Here is a 17,764-nt window from a genome sequence, read left to right as displayed (position 1 = left end):
AAATGTAGTCAACAAAAAACATTTTATGGGGAAATATGTCCATGGGGCTAACATGCAATTGTTAAGCTGTTTATTGATCAATGTTAATAGAAATAAACAGATAAACAACCAAATACACAACATGATGGTGCTCAAAAAGCTATGCAAAGTGGATTTAAAACGCCTGCCTCAGAGTTGAGCATTTGTTGAATAAATTATTATTTATTACAGAATTCTTCTAGTAACAATAATAAACACATCTTGAACATTCGTTTTAGAAAAATAAAGAAATGTAAGAAGATTCAGTGCAACATGCAGACTTCCTGTTTCATTCAGTAATGCAGGGGGGAATACGGTACACTGTCAAAAACAAAAACATTAATGTGTCCATTAATAAAACTACACAGCAAGGCTTTTCAACATTCAAGCATGTGGACAAAATATACACAAACGTACACAGGTAGACATATTCACAGCGTTTCATTGAATCCCTACACATTTGTACTTGAAGATACCATTTAAGCTTTAAAATGCTCACAGATTCTCGACCTTGCATCAAAGGATTCAGGAATTTCACACAAAAATGTTCCGATTTGTGCTGCCTGGCTCCATTTGGGAGAGAAGGAAGCAGACTTAGAAGTGTTGACTCCAGGCAGGGATTCCTGTCCACGAACACCAGCCTTTTCGTCTTAGTCTCTTTGATAGAGAAATGCTTCATCTCCCAGCAACTGACCTTTGAAAAGCAAACCTGATGAATCTGAACGTCAGCAAGACACAAAATACCTTCATTAACGTCTGCTGTTAAATGTGCAGGCAGTGAAAAGGCCCGCTAATAACCTGCACCACATCTGAGCTCTTACTCGCACACACAGCTGAAATATGTCGGTTTTGGTTCTCCCACCGTCTCTTCTTTTATTTTCAAGGGACCGTTATTAATATGGAAGAGGCCGGTCTGACAGTCGGCATCGAGACACTGACTGAGTGCTGGCTGTCTGCGCCAGTATGTTCATGGCAGAATGTGTCAGTCCCAAGGCCTGCTGGTGGGGCTGAACACAGACACCTGTCACAGACAGTTATCTGACATGGCTGTGGACACAGGTGGGCGATCATGTTGCTTTAGTTATCATAGGGACAATGCCTGTCTGGACAGCAGACTGTCTGAGGTGCTCTTTTCTTTAGTTCTGGACAGGGTATTTTAAAATTTGTTTCTTAACCATGAAGCTAAGGCAGTGCTGTCATGAAGGTTAAAGATATGCAGTGAATAGCAAAGAACTGAGAAAAATATATCTCACATACCGGTACCTTGATCTAAAATATTCTACTGAGAGGAAAGTGTTTGAATTTTAATTTAAGTGACCCACTAAAAATATAATCAGTCAGAAATGTTTTAGGCATTCAAACGACATCAGCATTAAATCATCTTATAGGCAATAAGCACACAACACCAAACGTAGGACTGGTTCATCAGATTGGATAATGGCAACGTGTGAGCAGTAAGAGAAAATATTAGCCGACTTCTTACGTATGACAAAAGAGGTTTCGGTGAGTTATGACGACATTGTGGATTGTCTTCCTGCCCTGAAATTCTGTACATGCAGTCAGAGGCGCAGCTGCAACTCACCAGCATGGCAATCACGTTGACAAATGTGTGTCCATATGGATTACGATATTATTTATTCCTGGTTTGACTTGGCTACTAAGAAGATGTTTCTTGCCCCGTTTCTCCTGTGAATTAAATTTGTAGTTTGAGGCAGGTTTATTCTTTGAACACCAGATAAAGAAGACCAATATTCATGCTGGCTGCTCTATATGAGGCAGAACCTTCACACACCGTAATGGTGACATTGGTGTTAATGTGCTTCTCGCAAGTTTAGTGTTTACCATGTGACAAATTAATTTTCATGCTTAAAAAAAATACAGAAACGAGCAGTGAACACAAACTAGAGCTTAAAGGCTTTGGTTTGTTTCAATTAATCAATTTACCTAGACATTGGTCCACTCACACACACACGCAGAACCCTGGAAACATGGAGCTCAGACGAAGCTCCTGAAAAGAAAATCATTTAGCAAAGTCATTACAACCGAGACTGACGGGAAAGCTTGCAGGAGGCCATTTTACACCAACGGCTTCAGATGTGTGGCCATTTAACACATTTTTACAAATCCCTGTTGTAATTCTCATTAACGCAATACCTTCTCTTCTGAGTCCTGACTCGTATAGGAAGGAGTCCAAATGCACCGCAGTCGACAGTGTTTGCACTCAGTCATTTGGAAAATACAATTATTCTCCCTCCCCTCGGCTGTGAAATTGCCGTATAACCGCTGTTAAACACGACACAGTCATAATCACTGATAAGAGATGCATGGGGGCCAGGCCTCCTCTGCCAATTCAATATGCAAACGACATCCCGCCGTTCTACTCATCTTGTTACCGAGCAAAATTCGAGTTTATAAAACTCCTTAGGAAAGGCAACAGATGTGACAGCTGTCAGTGAGCCGCCCCCTTTTCCCCTCCCGCCAGGATTATGGTCAAGGATCCAGAGAGGTTGTGCCACACTGGTGAGTGATTAATAGCGCAGAAACATTCTGCAGACCGTACAAACGGATGCTGCATCCAAGTTCATATGGGAGCATTTTTAGAGACTTTGAAAATACATAACAATTCAGACATAGCTAAGAAACCTCCATCGAACGCAACCGTTGCAGGAAGTAGGGCAACAAGATGCATAGGACGGTTTCTCAATACAAGAATTCAAAATGCTTTCCAATAAATTACAGCTAAAACAAAGTATAAAAATAAAGGGGACTCAGCTATGACGTAACTCAGAACAGTTGACCTCAGCTTGTCCTCACCAGCCTGAAATTCATTTCCGGGCGCAGCTAGAAGACCATCCCCTAATGACCAGAGATGAACTACCAAGCACATTATAGAGCACCAAGAGTAGCTGGAAGTTGATATTGTATCGTACCATTTGCATGATCGCAGTCTGGGTGTTGGATTCTAAATCCGCTGGAACTGTCCTGTTTAGACTAAATTCTGCCGATAAGTAGCCGATAAGCCTCATCTTCTGGAGATGAGTGCATGCTGCAGTTTGTCAGAGCCCGTTTGGATATTAATGCTTTAACTCAAGTGATAACATCCTGGTGATATTTGTAATGGAAGTCGATCCAAAATTATATACAATTTAATATGAATCAAGGTTTAGACTAAAAATGATTTCAAGCTTGTCACTGCAAGTCTACAAGACTGATCCCGTGGCTCTCTCACCCTCACAATGCACTAATAATTGAAAATACATCAAGACAGTCTACAGCAATAGTACAGCAATGTGACAATAATATGGGCTTGTGAATGCAACTCTACCATATCACGCCTCCGCACAGACGCGTGTAAACAGTGTCACAAAGAAAAATAGTAGTGGGCTGAGAACTCTGGGAGCTTGCTGAGATCCGGGTAGTGGGCGGGTTCAGACATACGCCGAAGCAGCAGATCTGCCTTTCTGTGAGGCATCTAGATCTCGCTCTGCAAAAGGAGCTGCAGATATCGGTGCGCTGTCTCCATCTGTGGCTCTGTGCAACAGTAACCAAGCGTAGGCAGAGGCTGTTATCAACAAGCTGTGCCAATCTCTCTCCGAGTAGTATGACATTAATCAAGCAAGCCAAGCATGCAATCAGGATTTTATTACTAAATGTTTTATTAGAAAAGAAAATACAGGTAAATCCAAAAGGGAAAGCAGGAGCGCCTAGGGAGATGTGTTAAGTTTGTGGATCTAAGTGGAGTCTGTCTATAATCACCTGCCAGCTTTCATTACCCCTGTACAGAAAATGAACAGCAGCTCTATGTCTTATGCTTTCTGTGTTTTAGTCCAATCATAATACCCTGTTCCACAGTGAGTGGGTTTACATGCACAACAATATTCAAAGTCGAACCAATCCTCTGCTGCTAAAATTGTGTTTATTCTGAATACAAATTTGGAAATGGATAATATGTAATGAGGGGAGTATCAGGTATTAATCCTTGATTAGGGACAACTTTCCAAAGATGAATAATGTGACGAATTAACAATTTGCATTTACAGGTCGTCCACTTCCTGGTAATAAATTGCACCTGCATCAATGACTGTGTTCTTTGTAAGGCTCCTAATGCAATGGAAAATGTTGTTCTCTACTTGTTAAATAGGACAAAACCTGAGATTATTCTCACACATCCCTTTGGCTTTGATACGGAGTCAGAGACAGCTAATGTTATGCTAGCACAATTTAAAGTCAATAACAATGTGCACAGCTGGCAAATGGAAAGCAGAATTCAACAACAACACCACTATCAAGCTGTGTCATTGAACATCAATGTTCAGGTACGAACAAAAGGCTATGTGTAGCGACAGGACTGTGATAGACAATAGCTTATGTGCTAGGCTAGGCCCTAGGGGTAGATAAGATGGGGTAGAACAGGCTGCTTGCAGCTTGTTGGTTACAGTTACAACCCCGTGGTGAACACGAGGCACTGAGGAAGCTCGACGTGTGCTCCAGTTTTTTCATGAAATGCATCTCTAATGTAGCGATATCAGCAGCTAGCACTGACTTTCAATTAGGAGCAGTAAGTTTCATTGAAATTATTAAGTAGGTGATGACAGCTGGTCAGAATATTGTAACCAGGCTTTTGCTAACATTTGGAAGTCAAAGTCATGGGTCAGGTGGGAGGATACAGAGGCAAATAAAGCATGTTTTCTAAAACATATTCATGAAAATAGACAAATAAATTATTACTTTTAACAGACTTGCAATTACTGAATTACTGTGCATGTAAGAATGTGTGTGTGTGTGTGTGAGAGAGCGAGAGAGAGAGAGCATTAGAAGTTTTCTACAAGGTCCATGATCCTCTTGCGCTCAGCCTCTTTGAACTCATCACTCTTCCCGTCTCCGATGCTCTCGGCATACTCTGCAAAGACAAATCAAAGAAAAGCCACACAATTAGTCGACTTGTCAGCACCATTGTGAACACCGTGGTTGCTGTTCAACCTGGGAGGTTGTAGAGAGCCTTTTTGATCCACTAAACTATCCCCAAAACTCTGGAGATAAATTTGAATAGGAAAATAAAACATGCCTTGGGATTTACCTGAGAGCGAGCTGTTGGTCACTAAAAACGAGCAGTGCAAGACGAATGCCTCTGTTTATAAACTACAGCTGATGGAAGAATTATGCAGAAATGGAAGCCTTAATGGCAGCTGAGCATGACAAGAGCTCACAAAATTATCTCAGGTTACAACAATATAAGAGAAGCTGAGAAACGGAAACCAGCAGTTTTACTTCATTTATTTGTTCATAACCTGTGTGCAAATATGCAAACCATAAGGGGACAGAAAATTACTTGAAAGTAGAATAAAAGGGGCGCTGGTGTCTAGTTGAATCTGAAACGTCTATGATGACTCGATTAAAGAAAAAAAAAAGAGAGGATACGATAGTCAGAAGAGGAGACAGGAAGTACTGTACATGAAATGATGAAAACTGAAATGTCCATGAAATAAAATTAGAAATCGATTACTAAAATATGGAAAAACAAAAACAAACAAAATCTGATACTAAGGTAAAACATCAGAATTTTTGACAGATTTCTAAATAGTTTTTATCGATATTTACTATCTGAGGTATGGGTGGATCTATGCGTTTAGTTTGATGGAAAAAGGCCTAAGGAGAATCGATGTTCCAACTGGAAAACAGGTACAGCCTGATTATTACCAAATGCATTGTTATCCTCAACCCACTGCTACACAGGACCGAAGTGCCTTTGGTAATAAAGCCTTGGTTCACAGTGGGATATTTGCAAATCATTCCCCCCCGTACTCCATTTAAAAGACTGTTGCTGTAACTGGGGGAATATAGTAAAATTAGAGTCTTTGAAATGTATTGTTACGGTGAGACACAGCGTTTCAGTGCTACCATTAGTCAAAAGTCTTGTGTATCCACCTTAAATCCTGGACGTGAACAGTAACAATTCCAGCTACTGCGTAGTGCTCCTTCTTTATTGCATGCTTCTGTTTTCGCAATTTGTTGAGTCTGCCTCCCACACAAGGCCTTCGAGACCATCAGCCGGTGGATTTGTGAGTCTAATGTGTAGAAAGAGATAGTTGCAGCTGCCGCAGTCCCGGCGGTGTCCAGGCATTCGCTCTGTCTCTCAGCCAGCCTCTGAGGCAGGGATTACGCATTAAAGATGAAGACTACTTTCTCTGCAGTGAGAAGAAAATGAAGGGGGGGGTGCTGTCCAGACAAGAGCCCGCAGGGTTTAGAAGGGTGAAGCGTGGCCGTTGTTGACTTCGAGGGGCATTTTCATATTATAAGACAGCTCATACGACATAGTTGTAGTAACTTAAATGAATGTAAAAGAGCCTAACCTGTAGAGAACAAACAACTAGAGTGCTGAATGATTAACTTACAATTCATCTTTGTTAACAAAGCTCCAGAAGACTGGGGATTTGTTTAAAAGCTTATTGTTCATTTCAACTTAATCTGCATTGTCACCTCATCCACTAATCAAGTCTTCTGACTGATGAAACAATTCACTCAAAAAAAGCAGAATTCAATCATCCACAATGATAGTGAGATTCCATTTATAACATTTCCAGTGCTCTGTGAATTTGTAATGCATAATGTCGCATGGCAGAAGTACAGATCTTTCAATAAGGCCTGTGTTAAAAGTTGTCTCATATATATATAGTGCTGATCATATTCCCTCCTAGAATAATAATGATAATACAATATTGAGTAACGTATCAGGTGACCCATGAAGATTCACAGGCAATTGTTACCTTGGAGAACATCTGATCGTTTTTCAAAATAAAACCCCCGTGAGACTCTGATAATCAATACAACGGAAACTATACAAATGATGTATTCTTTCTGTGCGCCCGGTAACAAATGTCGCACGGCCCGGTACCGGTCATAAGTACGGCCGGTTGTAAGTCGTGAAGGTCGCACCTCGGATAGTACCTGTATTATCTTAGAGAAGCAGGAATGGGGAGATGGATGGAGGGGCTCAACCACAACAGGAAAACCTACGCACACTCGTTCACTGAGAGTCTGTCCATTGTGTCTGTGTTTGTGTCTCCGTGTCTATAAATGGTTGTGCCGTCAGCTGCAGAGACAGAAAGGTCAGAGACTCAGTGACTCTTCAACTCCCGCACAACCTTTTCTTTGGTTAGCTGGCGCACTCTCCTTTTGTCACCACGGCAACGAGGCAGAGGACAATATACTGAGCAATATCTTTACTCAGGTCAGTGACTGGGACTCATCGGCCAAGAATACAGAGGATAATCATTTCCAGGACAGTTTCTGTAACAGCAGCCAAGGATAGCGACTTATCGTAGGAGTTATCGTCTGATCACAGCTGCAGCTGGGACACCGTGACGCATTTAAAACGCTACCAGGGTGAAGCTCATCTGATCCAACTTCACAACGGACAGCCGGCGCAGATGTTCCTCAAGTGTGGTAATCGAACCACAATCATATTTGCAAACGCATGAAGATAACCAGAGGTAATGTCTGGCACAATGCATACTGCAAAGACACCAGTAAAATGTAATTTCAAAGAGAAACAAAGTAATCAGCTAATTGGATCAATCACTTCCAAGGTTTTTCCAATAACATTACCATGAACAAGTACAGCTGATAACAAAAACTAATTAGAAAGCCATATTGCTGACATCCACACACCGCTGTGAGGTGGAACTTCTCTCTATGCACAGTGTGTCACGTTTTACGTAGACAACTGAATGCGTCACCAGTGATATCTTTATGGAGCTTCGCCTCCATATTGAAATAATATTACGTAAACTTACCAGTTCACCAAAAAAATAAAACCGCAAAAGTGATGTTCTTGTTCTGTAGAAACATCAAAGCGATGCCAGGAAATTGTTAAATAACAAGCACGCCATCAGATGGCCTTAAACCGTTTCGGTTTCAGGTTGCTCGGACATGCTGCTCTTGTTGGTCAGTCTCCAGCACCATCTCGTTTGCATGCCATCTATTCTTTTCAAGCTTATTTTTACATCTGGAATTGTGCCTGTGCTGTAAACTGCCACTTTAAGAGGAAGGGACACGAATGGCATGATGGGAAAAAGAGTCCAGAAGGAGTCTTGTAGTACGTTCCGGGGCAGCAAGCTAGAGCAGGTTTGGCCCCTCTGATCCGGAAGCCCTGTTTACTGTCTCACAAGATCGAAGAGTCGATTGGAGGCGAGGGTCTGCAATCTCTGATTGTCTTTCTAGTTTACGTTGATTCGCATCTTCAATTTGGCCAATTTTTTTACATCGGATGGCATTCCTGACAACTCCCAGTATTTTTTTCGCGTTTGCCGGTGGTACTACTCTTTGACAATTACTATACATACCGGTAATCTTATTTTTAAAAGTCGAATATGTCCCTTCACTCAAGAAGCCACTTCCTTTGAGACGGGCTATTAACAGAGATATGGCTGTATTTATAATGTATCCCTTTGAAATGTGGATTACTTCAGTAATGTGTTACATTAATTTGTTCACAACCAGATGTTTCACATTAAGCCCCCAGCAGTGTGTGTGTGTAAGTAAAATTACAGCAGATTACTAAAAAGAAAGCCGAGAACCAAGGAAAGCACAAGTGATAAAATCAGTGACTGAAAACGATGCTTCCGCTTCTGCGCTAGTATTTATTTGATGGTATTTGCAGAAATCCCGGTAATGAGATTTGGATTTTATTTGAGAAGTGATGGCATTGGAGGAAACAGAGCTACTTACCTCTCATGATGTGGCGCACTACTTTTACAGAACCCCCTCTTAGGTTGAGTATTTGATGGACCCTCTGCTGAAGCTACAAGTAGAGAAAAAAACTGAAGTGACTTTTTTGACCAAGCAATTTGTACAATTTGACATTTATTTTAGTTGGTGAAAACGTGATTGTACATATATTTTGTAGCACATGCATCTGTGAGCAGTAAGAGCATCTCCTTCGCCACCAGCTTTTCATTTTAGCATCCATGTGGACATTCATCCACTTATTGAAACCTGGGAGAATGCCAGCTTATGCTGTACACATCCGTGGTCGGACAGACTTGGATGATGCTGTATAAATATAGTTCATTTACAATTTTATGATCTGATTACCATCAAACCGACGTCAAAAGAGTGCCAATGTCTCTACTGCATGGAATATGCCACAGACATGCAAACGTCCCCATCAGGTAAAAGGCAGTATTCTGCTGTTGTTTCTCTTTTGTTCGCTCTCAATGTGGGTAAAATAGATAGAATATATAATTACAATCTGATTGTAAGGGATTTCTAAACCCCTCTTCCGGTTCTCGTTCTCCGTCGTTGGTGCGTAGTCAATGAGGAGAATGTGGGTTAAGATTGAGATATTTATATAATTAACAGATCAGTTACATGTTGGTTCAGATATCAGCGCTGAGATTCGACCATGTTCCTCGTGTCTGACTCATGGTGGAATGAAGATACTTCCTCCTTCGTCATGCCGTCAGTCCTTCCCCTGAAGGTGGGGCTTTGCCCCGACCAATCATAAGCCCATGTTTATCTGTGTTGTGTGACGTCACTAATGAGATGTTCAATGGAAATCAGTCATAGCAATACCAAACTAAATGCTGTGTGTTCCTGGTGCAGTGTCGCCATGTAATCACGTTGTGGAATTTCCATCTGGTACAGAAATTCCCTGCACTGATGTAACTGACATCATTAAATCTTAAAAAGATGGGCTGTGTAAGGGCATGTTTGTTGCCTTACTGTAGTTCTAAAAGTGAAACGACTCATTTCATAGAGGTCACGACACTGTAAAACATCCAGTTTCCATGCTAGTGAGCACAAAGTACCGGTAATGTATATAGTCAGCTAGGTTTACAAATTTGGATCACTTCCTCAGACCTTGATTGAGTCATCCTAAAAGTCAATCGACAGCATCTGGCTTTGACCACTGGGAAACACCTACCGGTACTTGAGTCTCCTGAAGCTTACATTCTAGTTTACGTAAATATGCACAAGATTTTTGTGTGTGCGTGTGTGTAAGGTCAAAAGTCTTCATTAATTAGCATAATGTAAAGGATCCCCAGTTATATTATACCATGAGGAGATTATTTAAGGACTTAAACAGCTTTACTAACAGCAGGCAGGAAGTGGTGTGGTGTTGAGAGACAAAGATTAAGTACATGGAATACGTGGATGCAATGGTCGTAAAAAACATCCGACTCCTGCTTACTTTTAGAGTTGATCTAATCAGAGGTCGTAACAATGGTCAGAAGGAAAAATCATTGGGCAAGCCGGAGCCGTTGCGTGTGTGTGTGTGTGTGTGCGTGCGTGTGTTTACCTGTGATATCCCTGAATTGCTGATCTCCACCATAACATAGCAGATCAACTGCAGGACAAACAGTCCTGCGTCCAGGCGCCGAAGGTAGAACTCGTCCTCCATGTTGTCATCGAGGATCTCCCCCCTCCGAACCATCTCCTGCACACACCAAAGACAAACACACACACACACACACACACGTTAACACAATCGACAAGCTTGAAACAATCCCTGATGTGGGTGCTTTTCAATGAGAACAGAGAGAGAGAAGAGATGCACATTGTATCAGTTTGTTACAATGACTGTTCATTGCAGAGTTCAGAAAAAAGTAAAAAATTATGAATTGAACTAAATATCTAAAAGGTACTTCAGCAGTATATTCCCTTTGTCCGTGGCGTGGTATAAAAAAAAAAAAAACTTTCTTTTGCATGGTGAGGCGAATAAATCACAATTTACTGTGCTTTTAAAGGGTTCCTATTGTTCTTTGTCCACTTAAAATAGATACAACAAACAGAAAACTGGACCAAGTGGAATTTAGGTGTGTTTTTCAGCTTTCTCCACAAATCCATTTTCTCCATTGACCATACAAATCAATTGATTTCACAGAAGAGTGTGTTCAGTCGCCAATGCTCACAAACTCACACGCGTACTACACACTCTCGCATAGTTATCCATCTTAACAATCCTGTCAGTACGCCAATAACATCGCACTGCCAATACCCACACAAGCCACATTAATCATCATTAGAGATTAAGAAGCCGACCCTGAGGGGGGAGAGTGGAGCGTGAGCCACTGGAGTATCACAGAAATATAATGTTTTACCTCCATGTGTAACAGCAGGAGGAAAGTTAAAGCCTTTGAACTACTGCAGCAAATAATATAAAATGCAACGTGCATCAATTGGTGACTTCCTCTTAAAATTGACATTAAACAATTAGCGGTAGATCCTCTTTCCAAAAATGTGGTGACATTATGCCCTGATGTGCGACTCCTTTGCTACCGAAATGCAAATGAAAACAGAAACATTTCATTTTCAAGATTAACATTTTTTAAATATGCTCATTGAGTGCCCCAGTTCTCGCTCATTTTGCCCGATTTTCCAAGCCCCACAGAACATTCGTTACTATGACTATGCAAAAACCAAACCTTCCGTATGAAAGACTAAAGTCTCTTCTTTCATCAAGAAAAAAGAAATTTTATGCTACCACCATTTTGCGTTCCGGAGTTATTAGCCGTTGAAGAGAGGCAGACGTCAGGTTTGGCAGTGAATGTTTGCGTTATAAAAAAACTTATTTACACGTCAATGGCACGCAATGAGTTAAGTTTCCAAAAAGTTGGGATTCACGGTTCACTGTTGTTTTTCATCATTTTTTTTTAAACACAGTAAAAGTTTGGAAGCAATGACACTAATGGTTTAAATTTAGAAAGTGGAATCACTTCTGGTTCTTGCTTGATATTAAAGTACAGCAGTATAGAACAGTGAGGGTGGAATTCCCGAATAGAATCAAACCAGTCAGTTTAATTTCATATTAAGAAACCCAATACTTTGACACGTTTAACTTTTGTACTAGAAATCTCCCTGAAAACATTTCGTCACCTCTAATTCAATCTGTATATATTACAGTACAGGTTAAGGACACCATATTTAAAAAAGTAACAACAAGAAAGGTGCTCTGCAACCCTGTAAATCAACTTTTCAAAGCAATGCTAATGAAAACAAATCGCTTGCAGCACAGAGCTAAAGGGTACCACGCATGACATTTACATCCAAACGGTTCAATCTCAAAGAAAATTAGAACTTTCAAAAGGCCTCGTCTTTAAAGATCAATTACACTTTAAATCCAATTATAGCTTAAGTGCAGCTCATTAACGGGCCTCAATCAAAGGGCCGCTCCTGAGGACTAGCACTCAGGACTATTCTGGGAAAACCCTTTGCGCTGCTGGCGGCAGAGCTGGGGTGCAAACCAACAGATGCAGCTTCGTGACATTGGCATTCTTTCATCCTGATAGAAGAAAGGACCTGCAGATTCTGCTTCAGAACAAGGCTCAATTGTACAGTGTCAACTTCAGCTTGTTATAGATGCAAAACATGCCGATAATTAAAACAAGAATCTTTAATAATAAAGCCACTGAATGTGGGCCATTTGTCTCCTCCGTGTCCCCAGGGCAAAACACGAGAGATTGTTTTCCTACAAAAGCCGAGCGCCATCGTAATGTAAAACGGTCTCAAAACTTGGCCTTGGCGCTGTCAAGTAGCACCCATTAATAATGCAAGAAACAAAAAAATCTATTTGAATGTTAACTGCGATTCTCTTTCCTGCAGGAAAAGAATGATCTCAGTTTCCAGGACAACACTGTTCGTTATTCTGAGCCAATGCTGTAGCTTGCGGCAAAAATACACTAATCTCACACTCCATCCTCAACAAAGGTATAAAATACAGCATGCAAGCTTAAAAGGCTAGATAGAGGACAACGCTCGGTGCACGGTGATGTAATGCATGGGATGTGTAATTCCTGCCATCCTCATTACTGTTCATGGACACCATTGCAAATCATTGAACATCCTCATATGCTTCCATTACAGCTTAAGAGCTGCAGACATGGAGTCATAGGAAAGATCCTCCTGCAGTTTGGTTTCTGATTCATGTCCTGGCAAACCTATACAGTATACTGGCCGTATGAAATCGATACAGGGTAGAGAAAGCTGATGGAGACTAGGAGGTCTTCGACTTAATAATGCAAGAGGTCCTGTAAGAGAATGCTCCTCCCTTGTTGAGCTCACAAGAAAATACTTGTCTTGTCTCTAAATTTGCATTGCAATAAATTCTTTCCATTCATAAAAAGGAACCCTGACTAATATAAAGCCCAATCTGTCTTGGAGTCTTGATGGTAGAATGAGAGGAGGAATAGGAGTAAAGCTAGCGATAAAGAAATAATGTTAAGTAGTAACTTGTGTTGTGTTGCACCAACACAAATATAATAGAAGAATAAAAAAATAAAAACACAGTAGAAGTAAGAATAAAGTTTTTGAATAAGCTGAACAAGCTGAAAGGCAAGTCTGACAGCTGAGACGATAACAGCTCTGTTATGTTTGGCCAGGATTCAAGCAGTGTCTCAGAATGAGTGTCAGAATCCTGTCCATCAAAATAAGTGACAAACGTATAAAAGAGATGGTTCTGAAATGCTTTCAACCGAACTGAAGCCCTGAAACAAAGCATTCTGCTTTTAGCTGACACAGAATCAGCTCCCTGCAGGGAAGCGAAAATAATACGCTAATTCTAGGTGGCAGTTCCGTGGCACAAAGGATCCGACAGATTATTACGGGCTGGATTATCTCAACCACTATTGGCTGGACTGTTGTGGAATGTCATACCGGCTTTCATCCGACTCTCTCTTTTGAGCCACCATAAGGTTGCCATTTTTGAATTTGTGTGAAATGCCCCCGTAACAATTGGATGAGCTGCCATTAAAACTTGGCACACACGTCGATGCTCCTCTCAGTATAATCATAGTAGCTGAATGAGTCAACGAGCATTTCTTATTTATCCATTTCTTTGATTTATGATAAGATTCCTCCAAAATTAACCACATGTCCATCAGCCTTCGTAACTAACTCCTACTCTATTTATTTCAATGACAACTGGGCAAACTATCTACCGAAGAAAGCAAGTAAGAGCGGCTAAAATTATATGCAAAATTATTTGTACATTATTCCTTTTTATACAGTTTCTCTTCTCAAATTCGGATCAGCGTTGTTTCACCCTCTTGCTTATATTAATTGATTTGTGGATGTTTATTTCGTCGACACAGCATTCCATCTAGATAAATGCTCCCCTAACTTATTTCCCTCCCACATGAACATTAACAATCTGCAATCATTTTATCTTAATGCTACTTCTTACATCTGAAGTATAGCTTTAGGGACAGATCTCATTTGGTGCTAGCAACAAAACAGAAACCTATGCTGCATTAGGGACGGTTCGTTATTCATGAGAGGAGTAGGCTTGGTGCAAAAGAACTTCAAAAGGTTTTGCAACCACCGGCAAGTGACTCATCTCGTTTTGGTTCAGGAGAAGGCCACGCAACTCTAAAGTATTGGTTTTTTTTTATTATTTCTCTTCAAAATGTGATTTACTACTGTATGGTGAATGGACTCCATAATCGCTGTGGGGGTTGGGTGAAGTAAAGGGAGATTACACAACTCACCAATACCAGTAAGTAACCGACAAGTCATCTGATTCACTGAAATAAGACTTCTGATGACTGGGTAAACTCATGATCACAGTACGAGTTGATTTAAACTGTGAACTCAGCAGCTGTGAGCTGTGCTGAAGCTTTGGGTTCACTCCTGCCGCTCCAGGATCTTTGGCAAAACCTGGACAAACGTGTTAACGGAAGAGATTGAACAAGTAAATTACTGCATCCTCAGGGGAGCCTGGCAGGCCGGCCACAGAACGGACAAAGTCATCTGCAGCGATTTTCAGTCTTAGTCACTTTACTGTAACTCAGTTGCTTTGTGAATGTGTGTTTGTTTGAGTTATGAGGCGAGTATGATTTATGGGTGTGTGTGTGTGTGTGGCAGTTATTCCTGTCCTCTTTTCTTCTGGGATGCTGAGATGCAGAATTAAAGTGATTTCTTTGTCAGCATTTTACAAAAAGCCCCTGTGACTGTGTCTTACAGTGAGGGTAGGTAATGCGCTTTATGAGGCTTAAGGAACCACCAGAAGAGAGAGGTCTGATGCCCTCGTTAAAAAGAGAGAGATATAAGGGTTGATAATGAGGTCGACTTTTAAGGAAAAATTGGAACTTTGTAGGAGTGCGAGACAACATGCGGATTTCAAGTTGGAATTTCCCAGAAAAATAAATAAAACAGAACTTTGGGCTGCGGGTGATCGATAATTCGTTTGTGGGGCAAAGCATCACGGCAGTGCCACCAGGAGGGCAAAGGTGCTCGATGTGAAGAACACCTTGTCGCTCAATTTGTGCTGGAAAAATAAATCCTTTGTCAGCAAACGCGTTAGGAAAACCCAAATTAAATGTACAGAATTGATACAAAGGAGTTGTGCCGACTTCTGATATTTTTAGATGCCTCCTTCGCATTTAGCCACGTTAATTGCACTTGCTATCTACCTGCAGGAATTTTCATGTCTCAGTATGATTTCTTCACTATCAATTCAATTTAGTGTTTGTAATTATGGTAAAATCTCTCAACACAAAAAGCATAGGTTCCTTTGGAATGAGATGTCTGCACGGCTGTGACAGTTTGTTTGATCCCATATAGTATCGAATTACCGCGAATACTGTGTATCTTAGCCATTGGGAACACTCAAAAATAATGTTCAAAATAAGAATTCCTTTATTTATATATTATTTATGTGAATTTCCCCTACATTTGTATCTTTTCCCTTGTATTCTTGAACAAATGCGCTGTATTTAAAATAATGCTACAGTTTAGATTGAAAGGATCATCTCTGAATTGATCACTGCAAATTGTCCGTCGGTGTGAGTGTGTTCGCGAGTGGTTATGTTTATGTATGGCCCTGTGATGCTCTGGCGACATGTGTGGGGTGTGCCCCATCCCTCGCCCTTATGTATGTGCTGGCTGCACTGCAGCAGCTGTATACGTTGGGCACATTTCGCTGTGTGCTGCAGCCGCACGTTCTCAACAAATGAATCAAATGAGAAAGAGAACATTAATCCTCAGAAGGCAACTAAATATATTCGAACCGGGCACAAAACCAATTCTAACTTAGCACAGATGTTCTTTAAAAATGTCTGTCAGCAATGCTAAGCCACCCATTTCATCTGTACACTTTACAAACAGCCCAGTACACACACACACACACCTTGGTGCTTGGGTACTAGGAAAGTGCACTGAGGCACTTTACAGTATTGAGGTCAGTCTCCGCCATGTTTTGCTGAGCTTCATCAATCTCCAAGAGCTCTTACCAACAAGCTGAGAGCAGAGAGAAGGTCTGGAGAAAGAGAGATGCACCACAGAAGGAGGTGAGGAGACAGAAAGCAAAGCAGAAATACAAGTAAATATAGGAAGGGAGGAAAAAAGCAAGTAAAGCAACACAAGAGGAAACAAGAGGAAAAAGAAGGAATCAGACGGATGGAAGGACAGAGAGAGACACCAAGGTGGGAGGAAAATAAGCAGCTTATTAATAGGGCTGGGCTGAAGACAGAGAAATAGCAGCAACAGCAGCAGCAGCTTTTTCTTTTGCTATTCTCCTGAGAAATCTGTGGGTAATATGTTGTAGAGGAAAAACATTTTGCTTACCAGTCCTTAAAAGGAGGCTTAACAAGGAGAACCCAAAAGGCCCAGCAGAGAGAGATAAAACATTGCTGCTGACAGCAGCCGATTCAGCCGAGGTGCTGGACAGAACTGGGCCGGCCATCTCATCACCTCATCTAACATAATGCGGCATTTAATGGAATCTTTGAATCACTTGGGCTTACAAAATCTCAATGTTTTCTGCACCCAGACTAAAACCAGGGGAAAGTAAACCACATCTTCTTAATCCACCCTGCAAGACGTGCATACATACGTCTGATTAATGCATAGAAACCCAATCAGCAGTGCAGCAAAATAGTATTACTGGATTGCAGACCCTGTACAAAGAATAAAATAAAAAATAAAGCGATGCTGGGTCCAGCGACTGGAAAAACTCAATCTGCACTGATGGGGATGGACCACAACCTTTATCAGAGGTCAATGTGAGCAAACGCCATGGAAATCAACAGTTAAAATATGTCTAAAAATAAAGCAATTATGAGATGGACATATTTAGGATCCTATGCTGCATTATGTAAGAATATGTGGATAGAGAAGGGCAATCCTACAGGCTGGTTTTGGCTGTGGCAAAATAACTACCGGTAAATAAAAATAACATAATGAAAGAGCAGTAAATAAACAAGAATCGCCTGAAGCAAATCATATCTTGATTATAGCTGAGATAGGGAAATGTTACAGCGTGATCTGAGCACACAAAATAAAACACTGAATAAAAATTACATCAAAAGATGCTAGAATTTTGTCTCTTAAAAAAAAAAAAAAAAAGAATTGCAAAAGGAAATATTCCTTGAACCGCAGATGTTCCACTACAAGCAGTGGAAATTCCAGCAAACAATATCCGCCTCCTGCCTCAGTGAGTAAAAAAGTTAACTAGCAACATTTTTTTCATCCACACACGACCATTTAAGTAAACAGAAAACAGAAACCGTCTCTGGTCTCGACAAATCGTTTAGGGATGCTCTGTTTCACGTGTTTCGCGTGAAGCAGTTGCTCTGCCGTGATAAGGCATTTACAATTTTCGACGCTTACAAAACACCATATCAGCTCTCTGACTAAACCTCCCACACGTTATATTATGGCGTGCACGGCTTCATAGCTGCACCATGCTTCATGCTCTCATGGCGCTCATGTTTGCATCTCATCTTTGTGCATAAAATCAATCCAATCC

The 17,764-nt window shown here is 40.9% G+C and overlaps 1 protein-coding gene across 1 annotated transcript in view; it reads right to left on the bottom strand.

The window, feature by feature from the left end:
* Positions 1-3,656: 3,656 nt before the first annotated feature.
* Positions 3,657-17,764, bottom strand: part of LOC137916181 (beta-catenin-like protein 1) — a 44,964-nt gene continuing 30,856 nt past the window's right edge. The window contains exons 14-16 of the mRNA XM_068759260.1: positions 10,319-10,456; positions 8,746-8,818; positions 3,657-4,918 (exon numbers count right to left, since the gene is read on the bottom strand). Coding sequence (XP_068615361.1) covers positions 4,830-4,918; positions 8,746-8,818; positions 10,319-10,456 — 300 coding nt within the window. The 3' untranslated portion in view covers positions 3,657-4,829. The remainder of the gene's footprint in view (positions 4,919-8,745; positions 8,819-10,318; positions 10,457-17,764) is intronic.

Source organism: Brachionichthys hirsutus, unplaced genomic scaffold (genome assembly GCF_040956055.1).
Source record: "Brachionichthys hirsutus isolate HB-005 unplaced genomic scaffold, CSIRO-AGI_Bhir_v1 contig_307, whole genome shotgun sequence".
NCBI classification, from domain to species: domain Eukaryota; kingdom Metazoa; phylum Chordata; class Actinopteri; order Lophiiformes; family Brachionichthyidae; genus Brachionichthys; species Brachionichthys hirsutus.
Note: the sequence above shows the minus strand (reverse complement) of the source record. Positions and strands in the feature narration are given on the sequence as shown.